General features: G+C 37.7%; 3 protein-coding genes across 10 annotated transcripts in view; 1 reads left to right on the top strand and 2 right to left on the bottom strand.

The window, feature by feature from the left end:
- Positions 1–11,415, bottom strand: part of LOC133516394 (mucin-2) — a 67,593-nt gene extending 56,178 nt beyond the window's left edge. For 2 of the 3 annotated variants that reach the window (XM_061849302.1, XM_061849299.1), the window contains exons 1-2: positions 11,251–11,415; positions 2,898–3,023 (exon numbers count right to left, since the gene is read on the bottom strand). In XM_061849302.1, coding sequence (XP_061705286.1) covers positions 2,898–3,023; positions 11,251–11,273 — 149 coding nt within the window. In that variant the 5' untranslated portion in view covers positions 11,274–11,415. The remainder of the gene's footprint in view (positions 1–2,897; positions 3,024–11,250) is intronic. The other variant, XM_061849304.1, reaches the window with a different exon arrangement.
- Positions 1–16,479, top strand: LOC133516401 (checkpoint protein HUS1). Of its 5 annotated transcripts, XM_061849315.1 has the most exons (7): positions 1–2,035; positions 3,193–3,377; positions 12,938–13,144; positions 13,328–13,428; positions 14,519–14,629; positions 14,956–15,133; positions 16,124–16,479. In XM_061849315.1, the coding sequence occupies exons 1-7, from the start codon at positions 1,917–1,919 to the stop codon at positions 16,351–16,353; spliced, it is 1,131 nt and encodes a 376-aa protein (XP_061705299.1). In that variant the 5' UTR covers positions 1–1,916; the 3' UTR covers positions 16,354–16,479. The 5 variants fall into 5 exon arrangements, with proteins under 5 accessions (XP_061705299.1, XP_061705300.1, XP_061705302.1 ...); XM_061849316.1 differs by lacking the exon at positions 13,328–13,428 and having other exon boundaries at positions 12,938–13,095; XM_061849318.1 differs by lacking the exons at positions 1–2,035; positions 3,193–3,377 and adding an exon at positions 12,542–12,851 and having other exon boundaries at positions 12,922–13,144.
- Positions 16,475–26,910, bottom strand: part of LOC133516396 (nuclear pore glycoprotein p62) — a 16,655-nt gene continuing 6,219 nt past the window's right edge. For both annotated transcript variants that reach the window (XM_061849307.1, XM_061849306.1), the window contains 9 exons: positions 25,714–25,792; positions 22,822–22,986; positions 21,141–21,749; positions 20,713–20,799; positions 20,130–20,211; positions 19,822–19,990; positions 19,200–19,372; positions 17,768–17,879; positions 16,475–17,020 (listed from right to left, as the gene is read on the bottom strand). In XM_061849307.1, the coding sequence (XP_061705291.1) occupies positions 16,862–17,020; positions 17,768–17,879; positions 19,200–19,372; positions 19,822–19,990; positions 20,130–20,211; positions 20,713–20,799; positions 21,141–21,749; positions 22,822–22,986; positions 25,714–25,792 (1,635 nt within the window). In that variant the 3' untranslated portion in view covers positions 16,475–16,861. The remainder of the gene's footprint in view (positions 17,021–17,767; positions 17,880–19,199; positions 19,373–19,821; positions 19,991–20,129; positions 20,212–20,712; positions 20,800–21,140; positions 21,750–22,821; positions 22,987–25,713; positions 25,793–26,910) is intronic.

Genomic DNA, 26,910 nt, shown 5'->3' on the forward strand with positions numbered 1-26,910 from the left:
CCCGTCTCGCCCTGGGTTGTTTTATTATGGCCAATGCATTTCACATTTCATTGTGGGATGAGACGTGAGATCCTTATTGAGGTGTGTACAGGTAGGTTATTAAGATCAGACACCTACCCACGATTTAAACGAAGAAGAACTTTTAGGTGCCATACTAATTTACATTTTTGAATATTTAATAAGTTTATAAAAAAAATACGTCAATATCAGGATAAATTTTAAGTCCAAGGGGACTGTTAATGAGTGGTTAGTGATGAGGAGTGTTGGGCATTCAAGTCAAGAATAAAATAATTGTGAATTCGTAAGAATAAAAATCATGTCGATTTTATTCCCGTCAAAATTATTCCAATAATGTTGGTCGGAACGGGTATAATTCGTATGGGATAAAATTGAATGAGAATAACTTATTCTTAATCAAATAAGTATAATGATGATTTTTTATTCTAAATAATATTCCTATAAATAAAAACGTAGTCTGGGTACTGTATAAGATAGGTATTACGTATAGGTAGAGGTAATAGTAGTCTGTTGTCTAATTTATACCTATTATTAAGGGAAATCGACCTCTTTAGCAGCGTTCACTTTAATAAATGATATATTGAGTTACATGAACCAGAGTTTGCCAGTAACTGCGGTCTTTTTTGACTGAGCCGGGCTTTTGATTTTGTCTGTCACGCACGAAACCTTGCTAGCAAAATGTGAACTCTACGGCATACGAGGAGTCGTTAATGATTGGCTCAGAGATATTTTCATGCCAGGACTCAGTTTATGAAGGTATTACAAATTGATTCTAACAAAACAGTAACTGCTTATCAATCGTCTACTAAACTTAACAGTGTGGGAGTGCCTCAGGGGAGTATTTTAGGACCCTTACTGTTCCTACTGTACATTAACGATTTACCAAATGTAACGAGGTTCAAATGTACTCTCTTCGCAGATGACCTGTCCGTCGTCATCCCTTGTCGTGGTCGTGACCCTAGGACATATGACAATGACACAATCAAATAATTTGAATGTTAATTTATAAAAGACAACATTCATCCAGTTTGTAAATAGGAATGCTCTCAAACAACCTCTCACAGTTACTTTTTTAAATCAAATTGTATCGGAGTCCCATCAGACTAACTTTTTAGGTATACGCGTGGATGATACTTTATCCTGGAATGAACATAATTATTACAGTACATTGTAGTAATTAAAGAAAATGTATAATGTATATGGAAATAATTTTCTGGATTATATTTCATTCATTCATTCAAAGACCCGAGTTTGCAATATTCTTACCCCCGGAGTTGCACACAATGCTTTTCATCACACTTGCGAAGAAAAATCATTCTATGACAGGTTAGTAGGCATCAAAGGTACAGACTTATCCGGCATTTAGCCACGATTGAAAATTCTGTAAAAATATTTTAAACGGCTATTACATTCATCAAATTACATATTTTATAACAAAAACAATAAAAATAAACTATAAACGTCTGTACTTATTTTAAAAGTAAAACTCATTTATACCTACTTGGTTCGTATGAATAAGTGACACAATCAAAAATAAAAGCTATAACTCCCTAGGAAGTTATAGCTTTTTTTTCACAATCCATAACTCACGCGGCAACAATATACGCCTTTGTCTTTCAGTACACCTGCATGAAATAAGATCTCTTTCAAGCAAGTGTGATTAAAATAAAGTATGCAGTAAAGAGACTGTAATACAGGCGTATCGCGGCTATGTTTGCTCTGTACTTACGAGAGCGGTTTAAGAAGTCAGTGACTATGTAAAACAAAAATCATTTGAACATATAAACTTTTTAATTACAATTCTGAACTCCTTGGTAGCTGGCAGTTTTTTTTTAAAGGCGGGGCAATAAAAAAGTTGTTGAGGCATATGTCAAATACGTTCGGAAAATTGTTGGAAAATGGAGAAAAGCGAATTTCGTGTGTTAATTAAACATTACTTTTTACGTGGAAACACTATTAAAGAGACTGAAAACTGTTTCAAAAATATTATGGGGAATCTGCTCCTTCTCATGAAATGGTACATAAGTGGTTTACTACAACATCATCACAGTAAGAAATGTGTTGTAACAAAACAGTTTATCGTAATGTTGGCCATTATTTACGGATTTTGAAGACATTATAGAAGGTTTATGATATGTGTGTAGATAAAATAATAAAAACGCTCGACATCCAATTTTTAAACTGCCGGCATTCCTAAAATACACATCACATCTAAGAAGAGTTATGTTCTTATGTTTTCAAACAATAAACGTTTAGTATTATGTAGAAGCAATGTAGCGCAAAATTAAATTTAACGTTTCAAACCTTTGACCTATTGAATTTACCTCTATGATTAAATTAGCAGTACCTGGGCGACCGAGCGTTGCTCGGTTATAACTATTTATTGTAATATGGTGGTGTATAGGTGATAATCTTAACTACATTTTTTTACTAAATTAAACTTGTCTAAAACAATAAAAATTAAAAAAAAATATATAAACTTGAACATATATAAAAAAAAAACATTCGTCACCGGGCGAGATTCGAACCCGTAACACTCGTTTCTAGCCGTCCGCGTCTTATCCCGCTGGGCCAGACGGACAGTGGCCGCCGTGGCCGGCAACACGAAATTAGCGACCATATTCTGCGTCGAAAGAAAAACGCATGAAAACTCGAAAACACGCGTCTTCCCAAACATAAGACTAATCTAGATAGATTGTATACCCCCAAAAAACCCCATATACCAAATTTCAGCGAAATCGTTAGAGCCGTTTCCGAGATCACAGAAATATATATACAAGAATTGCTCGTTTAAAGGTATAAGATTTGGTAACTAATTTTATTTCTCATGCACCATAGAAAATGAACCTTTGAAACCTTAAAAACATCCAAGTACTTACTGTACTTCTTCTTTGACGATGACGTAATCCTCTTCTGCTACAGTGTTAAGTTTCGCCCGCAAAACTTGAAGGCGCTCTATCTGCATTTGCAGAGACGTCTTCGATTGGTCATCCTGCATGCTAGAGCTGTAACAACATATTGATAAGATAATTATTTATATAATTTAAGAGGAAAGGGGACGACCATTTCTCCATACAAACGTATCTGTATCTACTAAGTCCCCTATTTTTTGCTATAATCGCAAATTATGTAGTAGTTCTTAAATATATTAACTTTTTACACATTTTATTAAAGGGCAAATCATATGGAAAAATTCACACGGCAACTAGATTTGCAAGGGCAGACTCCAACCAAAACCTTTATAAGTTATAGTTGGGTCGATAAAACCAAGTGCAAGTCGGACTCGCGCACGAAGGATTCCGTACCATCACGCAAAAAAGATCACGTTTGTTATATACCGTGCGAAGTGCATGGTGGGGGTAAGTAAAGCGATCCCAGCGTATAAGTTGGTAAAAATTATAACTAACTGCGAATAGCGTCTTTAACATTTCGCACAAGTTAGGATATGGATCGAAATGAAACTTTAATTTACGATTACTCCTGAAATATTCATTTAAATTGTATGGTGTAAGGGAGCACTGTAAGCTGTATGATTTAGATTTAGATTTATTTATTTTCATAACGATAAATTACAGTATAAATTATTCTTATGTTAATCTATATGAATTTACATTATGATCGTCAATGATTTGGCATGCAAACATATAATTATAAAACGTCAATAATAATTATCAAAAAAAAAAGCAAATTCAAAATTACCGTCAAATTAAAAACTACGAAACAAAGGAAACAGGAAACTAAAAAGAAATAATGGAATACATGTCAAACTAAATATTTAGTAGATATCACATAATGATCGTCATTAAAACTAAGAGCAGTAATAATAATATTAAATTATATTATTGAAATGCTTAATATAACTAACGTATTAATTTGATAATTATTAATACTGTATCCGTGTAAATAGCTTTGCAAATCCTACGTGATCTTTTTCTAGTAGTTAAGATTTGGTATGGTAGTTATCCTTAAAAGACAGACATTCAATATCGCGGACTTTTTTGTAGACCCATGAAAGGGAGACAACCCCACCATACATTGTGTTGTTATAGTTATAGCTCAAACAGATTAAGCGGCGTTTACGATTAAAGCTTAGGAGCTTTTTTCGACAACATCGTTATATTTCAACCAATTTACACAAAACCTTAACAAGTTACCTTCCTCAAGAATCAGTCTATTGATAGATGAAAGTCATACGAAAATCTGTTCAGTAGTTTTTAGTTTTGGAGTAGTTTTATAAGATGTAGTGAATTGACGTTTTCCCCTAGACTTGCGGACGCTAGGTTGCGTGACGATCGTGCACATAGCCAATATGATATAAAATATATAATGGGGCCATATTATTACCATAAATATTTATTTCATTCCGTTTTTAGTATTTGTTGTTATGGCGGCAACAGAAATACAGCATCTATAAAAATGTCAACTAAGTATCAACAACTAGCTATATCACGGTTCATGAGATAACCTATTCACAAAGACAGACGGACAGTGGAGTCTTAGTAACAGGGTCCCGTTTTTTAGGGTTCCGTAGTCAACTAGGAACCCTTAAAGTTTCGCCATGTCCGTCTGTCTGTCTGTCTGTCTGTCCGAGGCTTTGCTCTGTGGTCGTTAATGCTAGAAAGCTGAAATTCGGCATGGATATATAAATCAATAAAGCCGACAAAGTCGTTTTTTTTTAGGGTGCCTCCCCTACACGTAAAGTGGGGGTGATTTTTTTTTTAGCTTCAACCCCACAGTGTGGGGTATAGTTGGAAAGGTCTTTCAAAACTAGTAGGGGTCTTCAACAAATATTTTTTGATAAAGTGAATATATTCGGAGATAATCGCTCCGAAAGAAAAAAAAATATGTGCCCCCCCCCTCTAACTTTTGAACCATAGGTCCAAAAAATATGAAAAAAATCGTGGAAGTAGAGCTTAAGAAAGACATTAAATGAAAACTACAGCGGACATGATCAGTTTAGCTGTTTTTGAGTTATCGCAAAAAGTTTCCCCTTCATAGTAAAAAGACACTTTAATTAGGTACTGATTATGCAAATTTGCCTATTTGTTTAACTCGCGTGAAAGGTACCGTTTCATCCCTTGGTTAACAATTTACTATACTTTAAGCTCCAGTTTAGCTTATTGTGACGGAAGAGTAACTACGGAACCCTACACTGAGCGTGGTCCGACATGCTCTTGGCCGGTTTTTATACCCTGTGGGAACGGAACCCTAAAAATCATGAAGACATGGATCATTTTCGTTTATTTTCAGTTATTTGTCGTTACCCTGTACCTGCATACCATAGCAGTATAATTTTAAACAGTGACATATTTTCAGAGTAATCGAGATAAAAGGTAAAAACTCGCGCGATGTCTTTATCTTCCGTCGAAAGTCCATACAAAAAGAGAAAAAGTATTTCCACTTCTAAATATTTTCCGTTCTCCATGATTTTTTAGTATATTATTGACACAATTTACAATACAAAAAAAAAATCATAAAATTTAATGTATTTATGCTCAAGCGGTCGACATCAAAATCAAAGTGATTTGTTAAGATTTATTTAGTGGAAACCGTTTTCTCCCGAAATGGAATTTCATACCGTTATTTCGTTAGATTCAAAAAGCTATTCTTTCATTAGAAAAAAAAAACACGGAACTGCCATTGTCGATGTTAGTGTCAAAAGGCCAAAATCGTAGGTAATAGGTATCATTAATCAGGTTTAATTTTATATCTCACACCTCGCTCGTGTATGCAATAAACTGTTTGGGTGCAATTCACACTGCAATATAAGACTAATAAGGCAGCAGGTATTTTGATGATGTCATTACTCAGAAGGGGGCCTACCGCGAAAACCGAGAATCGCAAATTGCGGGGATCTTTCTCTTTTACTCTCACTAAGACGTAATTAGGGTGACAGAGAAAAATGCCCGCAATTGACGAACTTCGATTTTCGCGGTTATAGCCCAGATTGTGGCTTTCAAAACTATTAGAGACCTATTATTATGTATAACAAAATATTAGTCGGTTCTAATACTAAGTCTGAACTATGTGTAATCTTTTATCATACCTATACTGCTGGTCATAAACCTACTTAAATTGAAAAAAAAAACGAGCAATTTTGGGCAACTGTATCTTAAGACCTACTTATATGAGATCTCCAAATTGGACTCATTTTACCGAGTCTTTAGTAAGAAAGTGTATATATATTTTGACTAAGGTGTAGAGTTTGTGAAGGGCTTGTAGAGTTAGAAGCTTGGCTCTACAAGAGATCTGATAACTTTTTGACAGTGCGAGCCATATGATTTCGTCTTGGCAACACTTTGTATGAAAATGTTTTTGATGGGATTTCACTTCTTTTTAGGGTTCCGTAGCCAAATGGCAAAAAACGGAACCCTTATAGATTCGTCATGTCCGTGTCTGTCCGATTATGTCACAGCCACTTTTTTTCTGAAACTATAAGAACTATACTGTTCAAACTTGGTAAGTAGATGTATTCTATGAACCGCATTAAGATTTTCACAAAAAAAAAACAATAAATTTTGGGGGTTCCCCATACTTAGAACTGAAACTCAAATTTTTTTTTCATCAAACCCATACGTGTGGGGTATTTATGGATAGGTCTTCAAAAATAATATTGAGGTTGCTAATATCATTTTTTTCTAAACTGAATAGTTTGCGCGAGAGACATTTCCAAAGTGGTAAAATCGCCGAAGCGGTTGCTGTTCATAAGCTACTTTCGCTGCCTATCAAAACCAAAGTTTTATTAATTAGTTCCCTTATCCTGCCCATTATTGATTATGGTGATATGTGTTATCCGGACTTAAATGAAGAACTTCTCGACAAATTGGATCGGCTGCTCAATAACTGCATTCGCTTCATTTTTTGCCTTCGTAAATATGATCATGTCTCATCTTTTCGTTCCCAGCTTGGCTGGCTCCCCATCCATCAACGACGCAATGTCCGCATGTTGTGTACTCTTTTTTCTGTGTTAAATGATCCTCATTCTCCTGAATACCTTAAGTCTCTATTTCAATACTACGGCGTTACCCGGGACCGTCAACTTCGCTCTTCCGGCAATATGTCTCTATCTATCCCTCTTCACCGCACTGGGATCATGTCGAATTCATTTTCCGTGCAGGCGGCCCGTCTTTGGCACGGACTTCCCTACGGCAACAAAAATGCTCAAAATAAGTTGGCATTTAAAAAATCCTTACATGCTTTCTTTGCTAGAAGAATGAAAAAATAATAATGTGTGTGTAAGCTCTATATGTTTTGTCGTTATTTATGTATATATTATAAGAAATATAAGTATTTATATTTATGTATTTTGTATGTATGGTATGTTATTGTATTATATTTGGTTGTTGTTGTTAAAGTAACACCGCCCACAATCTCTCTCCTTTGCCTAAAGGTTGACTGGTAGAGAATGCCTCATTGCATTAAGTCCGCCTTTTGTACTATAAGGTTTTCTTTTGTGCAATAAAGATTAAATAAATAAAGTAATAAAATGTGTCCCCCCCCCCCTGTAACTTCTAAAATAACAGAACGAAAAATCTAAAAAAATATATGATATACATTACCATGCAAACTTCCACCGAAAATTAGTTTGAACGAGATCTAGTACATAAGTAACTTTTTTTCTAAGTCATAAAATTAAAAAAAAAATTTTTTTCGTCATATCCACACGTGTGGGGTATATATGGATAGGTCTTCAAAAATGATATTGAGGTTTCTAATATTATTTTTTTCTAAACTGAACAGTTTGCGCGAGAGACACGTCCAAAGTGGTAAAATGTGTCCCCCCCCCCCCCCTCCTGTAACTTCTAAAATAACAGAATGACTAAAAAAAATATAAGATATACATTATCATGCAAACTTCCACCGAAAATTGGTTTGAACGAGATCTAGTAAATAGTTTTTTTTAATACGTCACAAATGGTACGGAACCCTTCATGGGCGAGACCGACTCGCACTTGTCCGCGTTTTTTTTAAGTTGCTTATGTCATTCTTCCGTCCCCTTGACATTTAAGGAGTTGGGGGTGATTTACTATTAAAAATCCTGCGGCGGTATCATGGTTGCACTTTTATCACTTGTCATGTCATGCGTCACTTTCGCACTTACGTACGTACTTCAACCCTTCCCCCCCTAACGTCCATTTCCCCCTTTTCATCCTTATGGGGTGATTTTGGGATTGAAAACTATTATGTATCTTTCCCCATAACAAAAACTATCTACATACCAAATTTGAACTAAATCAGTTCAACGGTTATTGATACCCCATTAACCCAATACAAAATTCCACCCCTCTTTTCAATATCCGTAATCCTTTGAGGGAACTTATCGATTACTTTTTTATTTATTCAGACTACAAAAAATTAAAAAAAAATCATGATACCCGCGATCCAGGGCACACTTGGTGAGAGTCTAAGCAATTTTTTGCGTGGCATCATTTTTGCCTTCAACTAGGAAAGGTGTCAGTTTCAAGATGGCATTTTCATTTATTATAATATACCGCCTTCCACTTCTAAGCAACGAGGACACCTTTTTAGGGTTCTGTAGTGTAGTACTAGGAAGGAAACCATATATTATCGCCATGTCAGTCTGTCTCGCATAAATACATTAAATTTTTTGAATTTTTTTTTTTGTATTGTAAATTGTGTCAATAATATACTAAAAAATCATGGAGAACGGAAAATATTTAGAAGTGGAATACTTTTTCTCTTTTTGTATGGACTTTCGACGGAAGATAAAGACATCGCGCGAGTTTTTACCTTTTATCTCAATTACTCTGAAAATATGTCACTGTTTAAAATTATACTGCTATGGTATGCAGGTACAGGGTAACGACAAATAACTGAAAATAAACGAAAATGATCCATGTCGTCATGATTTTTAGGGTTCCGTTCCCACAGGGTGTAAAAACCGGCCAAGAGCATGTCGGGCCACGCTCAGTGTAGGGTTCCGTAGTTACTCTTCCGTCACAATAAGCTAAACTGGAGCTTAAAGTATAGTAAATTGTTAACCAAGGGATGAAACGGTACCTTTCACCCGAGTTAAACAAATAGGCAAATTTGCATAATCAGTACCTAATTAAAGTAAGTCTTTTTACTATGAAGGGAAAACTTTTTGCGATAACTCAAAAACAGCTAAACTGATCATGTTCGCTATAGTTTTCATTTAATGTCTTTCTTAAGCTCTACTTCCACGATTTTTTTCATATTTTTTGGACCTATGGTTCAAAAGTTAGAGGGGGGACACACAGTTTTTTTTTCTTTCGGAGGGATATCTCCGAATATATTCACTTTATCAAAAAATGTTTCTTGAAAACTCCTATTAGTTTTGAAAGACCTTTCCAACGATACCCCACACTCTAGGGTTGAAGCGAAAAAAAAAAAATCACCCCCACTTAACGTGTAGAGAAGGTACACTAAAAAAAATTATTTTTTTAGATTTTATTGTACGACTTTGTCGGCTTTATTGATTTATATATCCATGCCAAATTTCAGCTTTCTAGCACTAACAACCACGGAGCAAAGCCTCGGACAGACAGACAGACAGACGGACATGGCGAAACTATAAGGGTTCCGTTTTATGCCATTTGGCTACGGAACCCTAAAAAGGTACCTATTTCTTTTCGCTTTAATCCTATGATGTGGGATGTCGTTGGATAGGTATTTCAAAATGAATAGGCCTTTTTGAGTTTTTGCGAAAAGTCTTCCCTTAAAGTGTTCCTTAGTAAATGTTCTGTAAAGCTACTCATTTTGCTTGTATACACAGGCACATTCAAGGCAGCCTATTAAATTGTGACGGGCGGACTACGGAACCCAACACTGAGCATGGCCTCACAAGCTCTTGGCCGGTTTTTTCTTTCTCGTGTTTTGGACTAACAACGAAATTACTTATTAAATTACATATGATTTTTAAATCTGTGTGTTTAAATGAGTCCAGAGCCGTCATATGAGCTTCTTGTATTTCAAAAACCTGTAAGTAAACTTTGTTTTTATATTCCAATTGACTGTCCTAATTTAACTAATCAATACTCATTTTAGTAGAGAGCTACGGAATACTACTACTTACGGAATCAACGGATATAAAAACAGAACTTTAGTACCTATACAACTTTTTTAATAAACTCAACCAACGATGCCTAGTACTATTAGTTCCTATAGAAAACCTTGATAATATACATATTTAACTATGTATCTACTTGGTTGTTTACCTACTTCGTTATGCCTCGTTGTAACTTATTAATGATACCTATTAGATAATTAGCATTATCGCTATTCCTTAGTCATGGTCATTTCTGTAATGTCCAAGCAGATTGAATGCGCCAACCAATGCCAATAGAGCAGACTTTACTTACTACTTAGATTGACAGGTAGGTATGGGATTACCTCAGTGCGCCGTTGAATTGTTATTACTGGGTATGCGATGCACGATGCGCTAGAACTCTGAAGGAATTCTATCACCTAGGTAGGTAGTTCTATATTCTATAACCTATACCTATACCATACCTAAATTCATTCACTTGACGGCTTTGAAACAAGAAAACAGACCATAATAAATGTAATATATCTCTCTCATAATACAAGCAATACAGCTCGCAGTGTCAAGTGACGTCATCGTCGTCATACGGTTAATGATAACAATACGCGAACGCGAATCCACTCAACGTACATATCTCAAGCGAAATAACCTCATCCAGCGCAGCGAAACGTAACATTGCATTATTTACAGTAACCGCTACCTATCTTATTGGAGCTGACCAATTGACACCTCATTGATATCCCTTTACAAATGTTATTGCTCGGAGAACCCTTATGACTAAATAGCATCGCTTTTCATTGCATAATAATGGACGACATTGAACCAAATGCGTTAATAAATGCACGTTTGATATGAATGATGCGACAAAAACAGCATCATAAGAAAGAAAATTGTTTCTGTAGTCTCTTTTCAAGGTCCTTTGCAATTGCAAAAACACGAAAAACATTCAAAACAAGAATCCGTTAAATATTTAAAGATCGAATTCGAAGGAAAAACGTTGGAGTTAACGGTAATCTATATTCGAGGTTTAAATTGATATTATTAAGCGAATCGGGCATTGTAGAGTCATTAAATTCGTCATTAAACCTCGTAAAAGTTACTTCAAAGTCAAAATTGGATGTCCTTCAGTCAAAATTTAACTCAGACAAGTGAAATTTGTGGTTATAACAACTACGGAATGACGCCATTATCGATTGTACACATACCTGAAATTTTCATTATACGCCATGTAATCTTCCCGAGACCAATTTAATTATTTAAAAAAGGGTATACACAAAACAGGAAATATAGTCACATTATAAATATCCGTTAACACTACAAGTTATTAAAATAAATAAATCTACTTGATGTGTAAAATAACCACGATTCGTTAGCATTCGTTACAATCAAAAGAGAATCATCTATCTCTTACACACTATTTAGAATTATATTGTGTCTGAGAGAGATAGCTAATAATGCAACGTAAATAGAACTCTACTTGGAGCGCCATCTTTGATAGGAAGTGGGTTACGCTTCTTGTCTATGAAAATATGTTGCCAGTGTAAAAAATGTTGATCGCAATCGAAGGGTTTTCTGATACCGTTTAGCATAATTTGAAAAAAAAAATGGTAGAAAATATTGCCGCTGATAAATCAAAGCGAAATCCTGATCAATCGTAACATTCGTGACTAACTAGATTTGAATGTTTCCATTTACGTAAATAAAAAAAATACGTGAAATATTTCAGGGCGCCACCGCCACTTAGCGCTCCTTACGTTACATACACTTGCTAACATTATTTATTATGCTGCATGCATTTACATGCATGATCGTTGCGAACATTCATATTCAATATTCATACTTATATTCATCTTACTTTAACGTATAAGTGCGCAATTGACGTTGTTGTTTGTTTTGATTTTGACACATATTTCACAGAAAAGCTGGCTTGGTGAAGTATAACATATATATTGTAGTTCCTTTTTATTTAATTTAGTTTTTTATTCCTAGCGGTAGCGTGTCCAGCCAAGTTCAAAGAAAAAGGAACTGGTAACGCAACCGTGTGTAATATTACACTAACTATTTCGAGCTACTTCTGACCCTTTTACAACTTGAAACCCATTTAACCTAAACACATGAAATTTGACACATTTATTCAAGCTCCTTTTGTGGATTTGTTGTTGGCAAAAACTATCCAAGTCAAATCATTTATAATTTTAGGGTTTTCTACACAGCACAGAACTTGGCACCCATATAGATCTCAATTCTTTTGTCGGAGAGTCAACAACGACACATTCTTAATATTGAACTTAGCTTCTTAATATTAATATTGAAATTTCGTCAGTAACAAACGACGGCGAATTTTAAAACTGTTACCGATCTCCCATACAAACTTTGAATTTGATGCCTTCTTTCAGTGACAAATTGGGTTGCCAAACTATAGCCGGTCAAACAAGTTTGTCAGTAGAAAAGTTGCGAAATTAAAATTATATGGGATAATAATAGTTTGCACCAATTTTTTTTTATTTGTCGTGTTTTTCGCTGACTTCTTTAGGGACTACTAAAACCAAAATATTTTTATTGTCTATGGTATTATTGGGGGATTTACTCTTTTTAATATGGCAACTAGATATCAATGAATGTCATTGAAAATGCATTGCTTTTGTGTTTACTGTGTTTCTCTTGGCGCCAAAGTAAATAAAAACAACAGTAGATCTGCCTGCATTGATTTAACTTTAAATATTGGAATTTACATCTAGTTAATGTGTAAGAACAATGAAGTTTCGAGCAGTGATGGTAGATGCTGGTCCAATGCGAGAATTTACAAGTAAACATGGACATAGTTTGAACTTACCGACGTTTGAGTAGTGTAATCAGGGTTTTGATATCCACTATAGTTTACTCATTTTTCAGATATAGTTAGCACAATATCAAAGCTTTCTAAAGAATGTGTTGCAAGAATAGCCGATGATCAACTTTATTTCATTGTCAGCGATGAAAACTGTGGCCCCGCGCCACCAATATTATGGTGTGAAATTCCACAAGCTATGTTTTTTTCTGAGTACCAAATGGTGGGTTTAGATGAAGATCACAAGGATATATACTTAGAATTCACTTCTGGTAAATATGAAGTGTAATGTTTGTAATTATTGTTAAGATAGATAGAATACTCTTTATTGGCAGAGATAGATTGGTAGAGGCAGAGAAAGCTTAATCAAACAATTTCAAAATCTATCAGTGTAGATAATATAAAATGTCTTCATTTGAAAACTTGTTTTTATGTAACAAATTATATGTTTCCAGCAAATTTAGCAAGGTCTCTGCAAACCTTGAAAAGTGCAAAGGCTTTTAAAATGAAACTGACAAAGAAGCAATGCCCATGCCTTACATTAGAAATTGAAGTGGTATGTATAAGGTTAGCACCATAAAAACAATTGTGACCTAAACTGGCAAAACTTCCAACATTGTCGCTTGCCATAAGGATGAGATCTGCTTGTATCTTTATAGAAATAACGAAAAACGACAGATCACGTAAGGGGGTTGGCGTGGTATAAGGAGAGATAATTGTAAAAAAATTATCTGAAAAAACCTCGTGTGATTTCTGCACAAGGCCTAAATAATAAATATTATTGGACATTATTACACAAATTGACTAAGTCTCACAGTAAACTCAATAAGGCTTGTGTTGTGGGTACTTAGACAATGATATACATATATAATTGTTACTTAAATACATAGAAAACACTCATGACTTAGGTACAAATATCCATTCTCATGACACAAATAAATGCCCTTACCAGGATTTGAATCCGGGACTAATTGGCTTTATAGGCAGGGTCACTACCCACTAGGCAGTTATGAAAATAGTCATATGTTATGTCAAAATATGCAAGTCGGTTTGCCAGAAACAACTGTCTTGATTTCATGGCTTGGAACCAGTTTTTTCTTCATACAAAATATACTGGTATTATTACGTTCTTTGCTTTATTAATTCACTTTTAATGGGACTGTCTAATAATGCGAAGTTGTAACCTAAATACATGATCCAGTCTTACGTAAAGAATATAAAATAATTCAAATTATTGGGCTATTTCGGGATTTAAATATAACCGGTTCCGAGCCCTGCTTGATTTCATGTATTTTCCTCATACAATTCACTTAGGCACTGTTGAGAGCTTTATTTGACGTTCATAAGCGCATTGTAAGATGCCTACTTGGAAAATAAACTATCTTTATCTTAGAGTATTCTGAGCATATATGTATTCAACAGAAACATATAGTTATCCTACATCAATTATAAAATGCTAGGTTTTGTTGGTAGCAAAATAAGACTTTCCTGGTTTTTTGGGTCAAATCAACACATATGACCATGGTTCGGTCGTCTATATTGTTCTTGCTGGCCAGATCCTGGTAGTTTTCTTTGGGCCAGACGAGAGAGCCTGCAGGCCGTATTAGACTATCATAGTGAGCTCACAATTCAGAATTTTATTTTAGCCATCATCAACATCACAGCAGACCCGGCAAGTTACTCATGACATACCTGTCAAGGTCATCCCAAGGAAGTCGTGGTCAGATTTCCAAGAACCAAAGATACCCAAACCAGATGTAAGTTGACATTGGCACATACGTACTTTTAGTAAACAGGCTTAGATTATATCTATCAGGGAATACAAACAACAGGTGTATTCCCATCAGTGCCCGACCCCTGACCTATTCATATCTGTCGCCGGCGGGAACTAAAAGGGAATGAATCCTTCCCCTGTGACGCCTTGGTTTTTTCCTATCTTTATTATTGTACAAATGTCAACACAGATGGGAATACACCAAACAACAGGAGCAAATTCCATTCATTGGAAGATTGTATTAGGAATGATGTTACATTCAAAACTAAACTTTTCTGCAGCTAAACTTCATTTCATGAATTCTTTCAGATATCAATAGAACTGCCAGCGCTCAAGCAGCTGCGTACCACAATAGACCGCATGAGGACTATGGCTGCTGAAGTAATGATACGAGCCTCCGCTGAGGGCCGATTGACATTACAGATTAAGACAGATACTAGCAAAGTGTCCACTAGATTCAAGGACTTGAGGGTGGAGGCGTTTGAGGGTATGTATTCTTGTAGCCAAAGCGAAATGAACGTTATAAAATATTTATCATTATAAATTATCACTTATTTAAAAATGAATTCTTCCAACTAACATCAGATTACTTTGCCACTATTGTTGATAAAACGCCACTTTCTCAGCAGTTGTTGAAGAATAAAAAGAGCCTTTGCGAGATGGTAAAAATATAAATTGTAACGCGCGTTTGATACCATAGAAATAAAAATGTGTTCCGATATAATATATGTTTTTTTAATAAACTGCAATATTTTACTATGTTAATTTATGGGTCCTACTCCCCCATAGAAAATATCAATATCGGACACGCTAAAATGTATGCAATAAAAATATATTTTCGTGATTAGCCGGGTCCACACAGAGCGAGCATACGCGCGAGGCAATCTCGCGCACGAAACGGCCAGTGTAGACGTGCCTCGGCCGAGGAAAACGCACGCGTATGCTCGCTCTGTGTGGACCCGCTTATTTAGGAGTTGGTCCCATAGTAAAAGTTGCTCAGTATGACCTATATATCCACATCGTAAAATATTGCAGGTTATTTAAAAAAACAGGCTGTATTTGGCACTTTGGCCGTTATTATCTATTAGATGCTCATTGTTATCACAAAGACCTTAGTTGTTTACTTCTACTGAAATATGTGCTTATTTATACAATGGCACATATATATTTATTGTTATTGAATAGAATGATAAAAAGTTGCTTATACATAAGTTGCTTTTGATTCTAGCATATTGTGTAAATCTCTGCATAATCTAGCTGCAGTGCATGTTGATCTGGGCCTTAATTTCCAAATTTAAGAGTTTCGTCCTACTAGGAATAAACATTTCCATGGTTTTGTAGGAAACTAACCACTGCTACCCTGATATAATGTTGAAACTGCCAACCATCAGAGGATTGATGTGTAACAGGCAGACTGTATATGTAATATTTATTTAGAAAAATGTAAATAGTAAGAAGGTATTCTATTCTATTTTAGGTCCCATAGAGCATTCCGACTCTGAAACTGAAACGCAAGCAAACGAAGACATGTCCCACATCTGCTATTGCCGTGTAGATGCTAAGAAGTTATCCATGTTCCTGAGTGCAGACCAAATCTCACATAACAGGACCGTGTGCAGTATAGTCCATAAGAAATTAGTAATTCTATGTCTGCAGACAGAAGAAAATGTCAAGTTGCAGTGCTTTATCACTGGTATTGTATTTTAAGACTAATAGTTGCTAATAGGTTAACCTTTTGACCTGACTGAAAAAAGGGTTATGTTTTGGACACTGCGCCTGGCCGTGGGACCCATTACAAAAAATATTTGTTATAAAATAAAACATTGAAGACATTGCAAATTCTTTTACTTTTATATAACAATGATCGAAAATGTTCTTAGTTTTTATAATACAATTATGAATCTCAAATCTTCGGTTCTCCAATTTTCAGTAATGATTTTAATTTGAAATGCACTTTTGTTATTAACGAGAGAAAAAAAATCAATGGTAAGTAGATGTGGTTTAATTTTAATCATGCTGCTGGAATTAGTTCTGACCGACTGCAAAATGCAGTTTTGTTGCCGTCGACTGCATTACATTTGTATTTGGCGTTCGTTATATTGTACTAGGTACGCTCCATACTATACTTAAAAGAAGCTTGTTTATATTTTCTCAGTATTCACGTACTTAATGTTTTTATTTTAATAGAAAGCCTAGCAACAAATGTTGAACTAATTTAGTTATAAGCTAGATGAAATGATCTTTCGTTGTCCCGCCTCAGCGTGTCGTGGGTGGCTTTCAGCTGGTCCAGTTTGGTCGATATTTGAGCGATGGAGTTGTCTATCCATTGCATAGACGACATGTGTGCGTTTAGAATGCGCCCTATTTGACCGATCTGAAATCAAACATATGACGGTTAATTTCACCCTTAGCCGTATAATACAATTGTTCCATATTTCAATTGGTTGATAGAATCAGCTATTAGTTTTCTGAAGAGTCAGGTGGGTGAAGATAGATTAATCGATAATAGCAGTGGGGCGACACTCCTCCTTTCGGCTTTTCCTGGCTCCGTTCGGCTCAGCATTGCTCCTAGCAATTATTAGGGTTGGCACAACTTGACGTCCCTATACGTGCACGACCACAGATAATGACTTAATTACTTGAATTTTGACAACCAGAAATGGCCGAAAGGGATAGTGCCATACATTAGAAAGGGACAGCATAATTCGTTCCTGAATCGCTGTCAAACTTCGGATTTGTAGTAAGTGTCATTTCTATATGGTAGTACTATTATTTATTTATTTAACCTTTATTCCACAATACAAAAAAAGTACAAATGGCGGACTTAATGCCTTAAGACATTCTCTACCAGTCAACCATTGGGCCAAACAGAAACTTACAATTGGTGCGGAAAAGAAAATCAGTACAGAGAGATAAAAGTCACTATGTGTACAGTACACTACTATTTATTCTGTAATAATATTGCATGTTGAGGAAAAAAATTAACATTTCATGACACGTATTACGTTTCAATGGCGCCAAGGCCTCGCAAAAAGACCCAGCACAAGACACAGCTAAAAGACATTATTGGCGTTTGTAACGAAGCTTGTGAGATAACTGAACTTATATTACTCGTACTTACTGGATCATTACTGTCTTGGCTTCTATTGGTCTCGTTGAGGTGTTCTATAACTTCCTTCAAGTCTTGCGACATTGTCTTCAGCTGCGAGTCTAGATTTTCGGCTAAGTTGTACCTATAAAAGATTAATGGTATTTTAAATATGATACGCTGAAATGGTCGAACTTTGCCCTTGCAAGTTCGAATAAAATTCCACGTAATATACGTCAATAAGTACACGTTGTTTATAATTATAAAAGCGTTCCTCCAACATTGCCATTTGCGACGAACTGCTGAAAGTAGAAATGTATAAACTTTTTTTTCTTTGTCTCTTATAGTGTCTCAATAAGCGGGTCCACACAGAGCGAGCATACGCGCGAGGCAATTTCCTCACGCACAAACCGGCCGAGCCACGTCTACACTGGCCGGTTTGTACATGACGAAATTGCCTCGCGCGTATGCTCGCTCTATGTGGACCCGCCTAATGATGTGAAGAGGTCTCTCCTCTTGATATCCATAACTCCCGTTGTTCTTTTTCCAGCAAAGAAAGCCAGCCGAGACAGGCATTTAATCCGTCCCACCCTCGCCGTGTACGAGTATTAAATTGTAGAAAGAAAAAAAAATAGGGCCGTATTTTCTTATACTTATAGAATAGGCTAGATGACAATTTTTTATTAATGGTATCAATCGTTCAGGTTCGTTTTTAGAATCATATGTCTATTATGTCTATATTGTACCGGCTTCCGACACGTGAGAAGGGAGGAGCCTAAGCCATATCTTACCGAACAAATAATTCTGCCAGTTTTTGAGGGGGGAAACGTGCACACAGTCGCACTTCTCACTCACTACATACAAAATCCAATCTGTAATGACGACACAAATACATAGAAAATGACACACGTCAAAGACAAATCTTGCAGACCTCGATCTCTTTTTGTGTACGGACGAGTCACAACATGCACCGCCATAGGCACAGTTGTGCCTATGCTTTGGCAGAGGGGAAATAGTATGAATGCAGTCTCCCTTCCCTGTGTTGCTCGAAGGTCTATATGGGACCAATAGCAGCGTACAAGCAATACAAAAGTCAGAAATGATAGTCAAAGTCCGACAGTCGTACTTCACTCGCGAAACGCTCCCAACTAAACGATAAGCAAACGTGACGTCACGGTCACCAAGAGCCCATCTTGAAGTATGAAAAACTTTAAAATTGCGATTTTGTCGGTGAAATATTGCGTTTATGTACATATTTGCTATACAATATGTTTTTGGATAAAATGTAAGGTATCGAATGGTACCCTTATATTTTAGTAACCACATTATTCCGATAAACTGCTCATTTGATATCTATTTTACTAGATTTTGTTATAAAATTCAACATGTGTCATCATCCCTATTGTAAGGCTGACATTTCCGAAACGTTGAAAGCAATGGAAACCTGTATCGAGTTCTGACTCACATCTGCTCCCGCTCGGGGTCCCGCGGCCGGTCGCCGGAGCCGAGCAGCTGCTGCTCGAGCGGCGCGAGCAGCTCCTCGAGCTCCTTCTGCTGCGCCAGCACGAAGTCGAGCTCCAACTCCAGACTCTGCTGCTCGTTCTTCACGGCTTGCACGGTGTCGTTTACTTCTACTATCTGAAATGTAACCAAAATATATTAAACTGTTTTGTTCCAAAAAAAAAAAATATCTGTGAAAATGTCGTAATAACTTCATTACTACATCAAAATCGATTTGGTTATGACAATCAAATTTCGAACATCTCTGAAAAAAAGCAATTCGATTCGACCTCTATTCTAATATCGGTCGAGATGCCTTTTTGTTCGACATGAAATGTAAATTGCATACAATTTTGACAAGTCTCGCAGGTTAGTTTGTATCGAATAATACGGAAATAGGCCCTCGACTTTAGTTTGTCTCTGAATTTAAAAAAACTACGAATGCGTGACATGCTTGAAAAAAGAAAAATATGAACATACCCCGATTTACGATCATATGTTAAGTCTGTAAAATTAATGAATTTACAGGACAAAATTGCGTCCGGAGTGGTTTTGGTTCAACAAACCATTAACACCAAAATGTGTACCTTTTCTCCATTAGCAATAAGTAGCCGGTCCCACGCATTAATCTGAGTAGCCTGGTTGATGAACGTCTTCTCCTGTTCTTCCAGTTCTAGCGTCCACTTGTTGATGTTCTCTTCGAGCTGCGCGAAGGTGATCGAGGTGATTGGCTGGGGTGGCGCAGCTGCTGTAGTCCTTAAATTTAATACTTTTTTTAGTCTATTTAGTCCCACTGCTGAATAAATCAAAGTCGTTTATTGAAGCCACATTGAAACATTTCTTTAAAGCGAATACCTACAGGTAATTTATGATTTTTTTTCAATATGTTACTTACGTCACAGGGAGTAGAGACGGCATGGTGGTGGCTGCGGTGGTTTTTCCTAACGCTGTTATGCCGGACGGTGCTGTCGTAGATGCTATAAAAAAACGGATACTATATTATAATATACAATTAATATGACAAATAAAATTTAAAACTTACTCTAAAAGTATACACTACAAATTAAAGAACACCCTCGAATATCAATTTATCTGTCAATGTTTTTTTGTATTTCTTTATAAGAGTTTGAGCACAGATTTTAAACAAAAAAATATCACTCCTGTTGAATAAAGTAGTCATCTTGTTGATTATGTAAGGTATCAATCACAAAATTAGGATAACTTTATCGTATAAACCTGATTGTTGTGTATGATGCTAGTAAGCAATGTTTAAATAACGCTAAAAATGAATAACAATTTTACACAGACCAAAACGTTGAGTATGAGAAGTCCGAAAAGACTTATTCGATGCTATTTTGAACTGGAATTTTGTAATATTTTTCCGATTTATACATTTTAATACGAAATATCAAGTATTTGTCATCTAACACGTTTTTTTCTTAATTTTATTAAGGTACTAGCCAGTATGTAGTACATACCCGCGGACGAAGGTTGTGTGCTGGCTGTCGAGGTGAGACTGAATCCACCAGCGCTGGTTGTGGCCGGTTTACCAAGCTGGAAGCTCGCTGGAAACATTATGTCAATTTTACTTAAAACGAAGTAACGATTTTTATTAATATCACTAAACTCTTCACCGTCTGGTATCTGCATCTACATTTAATCTATTGTTTCTTTTCTTGTTTCTTTTTTATTGAGGTGTGCCAATAAAGAGTATTCTATCCTTACCATAAAGATCAAACTTGAAAAATAGAATACTATACGTGAATAAGTAAATTAAAAACTCAATTTTTTAAGAGATAACGAATATTATAGTAGAATCTAATATAAGGAAAAAAGGCATGCTACATTTTGTTCACATAATAGGTACATTTCGTCATAAATATATTTAATGGAATAAAATACTCACAAGCGGCAGTAGTCGCAGCAGTACTAGCAGGTGTTTTCCCGAAACCAAGTGCACTACTAGTCGCAGTCCCAAAACCGAGCCCGGTCGCTGCTGAAGTGGCCGCGGTCGACGTCGTTCCAAAACTGAGCCCGGCCGTCGTCGCCGCCGTTGAAGTCGATCCAAAACCGAGGCCTGCCGTTGTTTGAGCTGTAGATGCAGCTCCAAAAGAAAGTCCAGTCCCACTTGAGGCTGGAGTTGTTCCAAAACTAAGCCCAGTACCGGTGGAAGCTGGCGCTCCAAAACTAAGCCCAGTCGCTGGTGTCGAAGCTGGAGTTGCACCAAAACTAAGACCGGTTCCTTGTGTTGATGCTGGTGTTGTTCCAAAACTGAGCCCAGTTCCTGGAGTAGCGGCAGTAGTTGTTCCAAAACTGAGGCCAGTGCCTGTCGAGGCGGGTGTTGTTCCAAAACTAAGCCCAGTTGCTTGAGTAGATGCTGGCGTGGCTCCAAAGCTCAGTCCAGTTCCTTGAGTTGATGGTGCTGTTCCGAAAGCAAGTCCCGTTGCTTGAGTTGTCACTGGAGTGGTACCGAAACTGAGGCTCGAAGCTTGGGTGGCTTGTGGTGCAGAGAAACCTAAACAAAGTAGATATTTTTATCTACGAAAAATAACCTGAAGCGGAAGGACTACTAGAAAACTTTGTTCCAGAAGTGTCCTTGAATTTGTACTAATGGTATTTAGTAGAAAAAAATATAGTTGTAAGAAATTTTAGTTTGGCTATAACTCTGTACACACTGTACACTTTATGAATTAATGAATTCATAATGTGCCCATGTAACTCTGCAGCTCGCTGTACAGGTTTTTACCGAGCTGGGTCGCGTTTTATAAAGTTCGCTATTTGTCTTTACTTCTAATAACCATATATGTTAGAAAGAGAGGCAATCAGTCAAGTTGTAACTTGTAGCTTCTAGACCAGGGGTCTCCAAACCCCGGCCCGCGAGGCGTTCCAATCCGGCCCGTGGACACCCTAAGCGACAACCCACGTTCCGGCCCGCGGGAGGTTGACTCCAGAGGTTCAATTCATTGAGTGTGAAACTGGTCCTAACAGATAGTAGACCCCCCTGTCGCAAAAGCCGATGGTGGTCTGCGCGAAAGTTTCTGAGGTGCAATATGGCCCTCAGGTAAAAAAGTTTGGAGACCCCTGTTCTAGACCCCAATTACCAATTATTATTGGGTAGACCCAATGAATTGAATTAATTTAATAAATGTTAAAAATGGGACGTATATTGGCTATTTTCAAAGTGCTTAGAGGAGGAACGGCCTGGGCTTTCAATGTGAGCTTTCATGGGACTACACCTTCATAATATCTCACAAGGCGGCGCCAGTCACACACGGAGCCAGGCTGGTGATGATTTCACAACTTCTGTTAGCATCAGAAAGTTCGGTAAAAATTCGGTATTTTCTCATATCTTTGTATGGAGATCGAAATTTCTGAGAAAATTATCCAAGTTTTTGGAATTTTTTTTATACCACGATGGTGGCAAACAAGCATACGGCCTGCCTGATGGTAAGCAGTCACCGTAGCCTATGAACGCCTGAAGCTCCAGAGGTGTTACATGCGCGTTGGCGTCACTTTAAAAATCTGTACACTCCTTTTTTGAAGAACCTCATACTTTCTGCAACTTCACATCTGTATTTACGACTCACCTAAACCTGTTCCAGGTTGTGTTGTAGCAGGTTTTCCGAAGGTGGAGCTGAAGCTCAGGCCCGCGGCCGCGCCCGACGCGGGCTGGGCCGGGCCGAGGCCCGGGGCTGGACTCGAAGTCTGGCCGAAGCCGAAACCAGAGGCAATTGTCGCCGCTGCCTGTGGTGCTGTGAAAATATTCCGAGAACGCCGTTTGAAATTATCCAAACTTGGTCTTAACTGTTGTTGGTTGTCAATAAGGCGCAATTTCCATATAGCTTCAATTTGAAATCAATCTTATTGATAACCGACAGTGTAGTACATTTTGGTTGTAAACTTCAAATATGGTATACTTACTAAACGTGGCAAATTATCGCCCTTATGAAAATTTACAAGCCTAAATAACTTTTTTTTGTTCCCTACTTTAGAGTCCCAGTCCCACTGGTGGGCAAATGCCTCCCCTCGTTTTATTCGCAAACAGGCGGGTCCACACAGAGCGAACGCAATACTCTCATATAGAAAAATTAGATTGTTTCCCAATGTTCTTGGAAAGGCGAGGACAAACATGTTTTAGCGCTTGTAAAGTTTTTCATCATCTTATTAATGATGAAACGTGTGTACACGTGTCACGGTGTCACATTCAATATTACCTCAATTCATTGTAACATCCCAGGTGGAATATCTCAAGTATCTCAACTTCATTTCTAGTTTCATAATTTGGCTGGTACGAATTTGTTGTAGAGCCGACGTACTGATTGACTTTAAATTTCAGTGACATGACGTATAGCAGTTAGCAATAGGGATGATGACAAATGTTGAATTTTATAACAAAATCTACACTCGCGTGCAAAAGTATTGCATCACTTTGCATTTTTTCAACTGCACCCAATATCTTTGTAATTCTAGAGCCGATTCTGAAAATTTTGGTATCAACTGAAAGCTTATAATCTAACGCATTAGAAAATTGGGAAATTTAATGAAATTTCAAATCTGAAGACTGAAAAAAATCAGAAACTGAAAGTAGCGACATATTGGTCGAGAAATAAATTTAGGAAAGTTAAGAATAAAAGTCATTTATTTAATACAAAATAAATTATTATTATTAAATTAATACCTGGTGTTGCCACCCCTAGCCCTCCTCACACAAATCAAGCGGTTTTTCATAGACCTAATTAATTTTCTAATGAAATCTTGTGGAATAGCGTCCCACTCCTCCAGCAAGGCTCCCTTCAGCTCCTCAACATTGGCCGGGGCAGGATTCCGCTTCCGAATCCTCCTTTTCAGGTAGTCCCACACGTGTTCAATGGGGTTAAGGTCCGGGCTCATCGCTGGCCAGTCCATGGTGTCGATGCCCACTTCGAGAAGGTAGGCTGCGGTGGCCCTAGCGGTATGACACGGGGCATTATCCTGCATTAGGATGAACCCCTCATCAAAAATACCGGCATAAGGAACAACATGTTCCTCCAGGATGTCAGTAATGTATTTTGCAGCGGTCAATCCACCGCCACGGCCCCCGCCAGGCACGAAAACCAGCTCTGTTCGCGTGGCGTAGGAAACGCCGCCCCAGAACATCACGGATCCACTGCAATAGGCGACCCTTTCGGAGAAGCAACATTGGGCGAACCGTTCTTCTGGCCTTCTGTAGACTCTTCCTCTTCGGTCACATCCATTCAAACATATTCTGCACTCGTCCGAGAAGAGAACTGGGGTCCATTGCTCAATGGTCCAGTCCATATGATTTTCTGCAAACTCTCTTCGGGCTGTACGGTGTCGCGCCAGCAATCTGGGCCCCGTTGCAGGCCTCCTGGGTGTCACGTTCGCTTTCTTGAGTCTTCTTATTATTGTCCACTCACTGGCAGCCACTCCTCGTATCTCACGCAGACGCTGCTGGATGGCAACGCTTGTCAGGTGTCGATCTCGGAGAGATGTTGTGACAATGAAGCGGTCGTCCCTCTCTGATGTACACTTTTTGCGGCCGCTTCTTGGTCTTGAAGTAAAGGATCCAGTCCGTTGGAACCTCTGGTAAACTCGGCAAACTGTAGATTGACTTAAATTCAGCGTGGCAGCTACTGAACGTTGGCTACGCCCCTCTTGCAGGAGCTGGACGACTTGGCGGACTTCAGCTTCAGTGGTTTCCATTTTTCACAGGTCTTCACGGGAAAATATGCGGAGATGTGTACCGGTCAACTTTTGATAAGTGACTGATAACAACCCCTCCCCTACCCCCCATTTTATAGGGGTCAAGGGTAGCGCAACTCGTGCGCGTGATAACGCGAAACCGCTCACAAATCAGGAAAATGCCGATAATTTGAAAAATACTGGGCCGTTTTCCATGTTTTTTAACTTTTCGTAAAGCTAAAACTTCAAGGGACATGATCCCATTAAAATAATTAATCGAAAATAACCGGTTTACAAAATTATTGGGTGCAGTTGAAAAAATTCAAAGTGATGCAATACTTTTGCACGCGAGTGTAGTAAGCAAATGAGCAATTTATCGCAATAATGTGGTTATTAAAATAATATATAAAAAAAAAAAATATAGGACCTGAAAGTTTCAAAATTAAAATTAAAGGTTTATTTTTTTCCATTTTCCATTCGATCCCTTATATTTTATCCAAAAAAATATTGTACAGCAAATATATATATAAACGCAATATTTCACAGACAAAATCGCAATTTTATTGTTTTTCATACTTCAAGATGGGTTCTCAGTGACCGTGACGTCACGTTTGCTTATTTTGTTGGGAGCGTTTCGCGAGTGAAGTACGACTATCGGACTTTGACTATCATTTCTGACTTTTGTATTGCTTTAATGCAATATAGACATTTGGTTCTAGAAACGAACCTGAACGATTGACAAGAAAAAATTGACATCTAGCCTATAACATCTATGCAGAATAATATGATCGTCTCACCAGCAGTAGTGGTAGCGAAACTGCCGAAGCCTCCCGCCGGCGTGGCGGCGCCGAAACTAGGAGCCTGCGCGGTTGTCGCCTTTAACAAACACAGAAAAACAGTGTTAGAAGGATTATAATTAAGGGTTAAAATAACGACATACATAGTTTTAACTCGTTTTAGATTACACTATACTATTTCTAGAATAGAGCTAGGGCAATTAGGGAGTACAGAAGCAGGGTACACGAGAAACAGGGCCTTGGAAATACCGTAGTCTAAAATGGGTTTCAGTCGTAGATAATAGTACGGGCTGCGACCGTATGATCTGCTACGTCATCTAATACTGATAAGCCGCATGGCAGAACCACTCGTCTCCAGCTCCTGCATGGCCAGAATTATCTCAGTGGAGCATTACAAAGTTACGTCAACAGTAGATGGGGATCGTCGTGCTTTCGGCCAATTCAATTTTTTTTACTATTTTTTTCGAAACTTGATGATGATGTAATGCTGTTATCCCTCATTATGGACATAGGGCTCGCAGAAGAATTTTCCATTTGGCGCGATCCTGTGGTACGAGGCCGCCCTGACCGTCTACTGCCAGTCTATTGCCAGCGGAGACACTGCTTGGACAAGTGGTTGTCCGGTCTACGGAGCGTGTGTCCGATCCATCGCCATTTCCTTACAAGGATTTCCTGGCCTATGGGTTTCTGGTCAGTCATCTGCCACAATCTGACGTTCGAGATAGTTTGTAGCCAGTAAATCCCTAGGATGCACAGCAGGCACTTTCTTATATACACCTGCAGCCGATTGATGATGTCCTTCCTCACAAGCCATGTTTCGCAACCGTACAGCAGGACCGACTGGACGTTGGAGTTGAACAATTTGATTTTCGTACGCCGAGTTATCACGGTGGACGTCCATACAGGCTTCAGCTGCGCATATTCTGCTCGTGCCTTGTTGAATCGGGTCTCAACATCGCTGTCCGCTCCCGCTGACGCATCGACCATACTCCCCAGAATTTATTTTCGAAACTTAGAATCACTTTATGGACGTGTGCCATGGGGCTTATCAGGGTATCAGATGACGTAGCAGATCATACGGTTCCCGCCCGTACTATAAGTAACAGTTATGATAAAACCAAGACGACTGCGTAGCTATCAAAGCTTGTGTTAATAAATGAAAATATGAAATACTTTAGATTTTCTCTACTCGTCGTC

Source organism: Cydia pomonella, chromosome 3 (genome assembly GCF_033807575.1).
Source record: "Cydia pomonella isolate Wapato2018A chromosome 3, ilCydPomo1, whole genome shotgun sequence".
Taxonomy (NCBI): domain Eukaryota; kingdom Metazoa; phylum Arthropoda; class Insecta; order Lepidoptera; family Tortricidae; genus Cydia; species Cydia pomonella.

Excerpts from the sequence above, each read along its gene's own strand:
- LOC133516401 (XM_061849315.1), top strand. The coding sequence starts at position 1,917 with ATGGAGAAAAGCGAATTTCGTGTGTTAATTAAACATTACTTTTTACGT. Across the intron at positions 3,378-12,937 it reads GTGCGAAGTGCATGGTGGGG|ATATAGTTAGCACAATATCA; the intron begins GTAAGTAAAGCG and ends CTCATTTTTCAG. Across the intron at positions 14,630-14,955 it reads CAAAGATACCCAAACCAGAT|ATATCAATAGAACTGCCAGC; the intron begins GTAAGTTGACAT and ends GAATTCTTTCAG.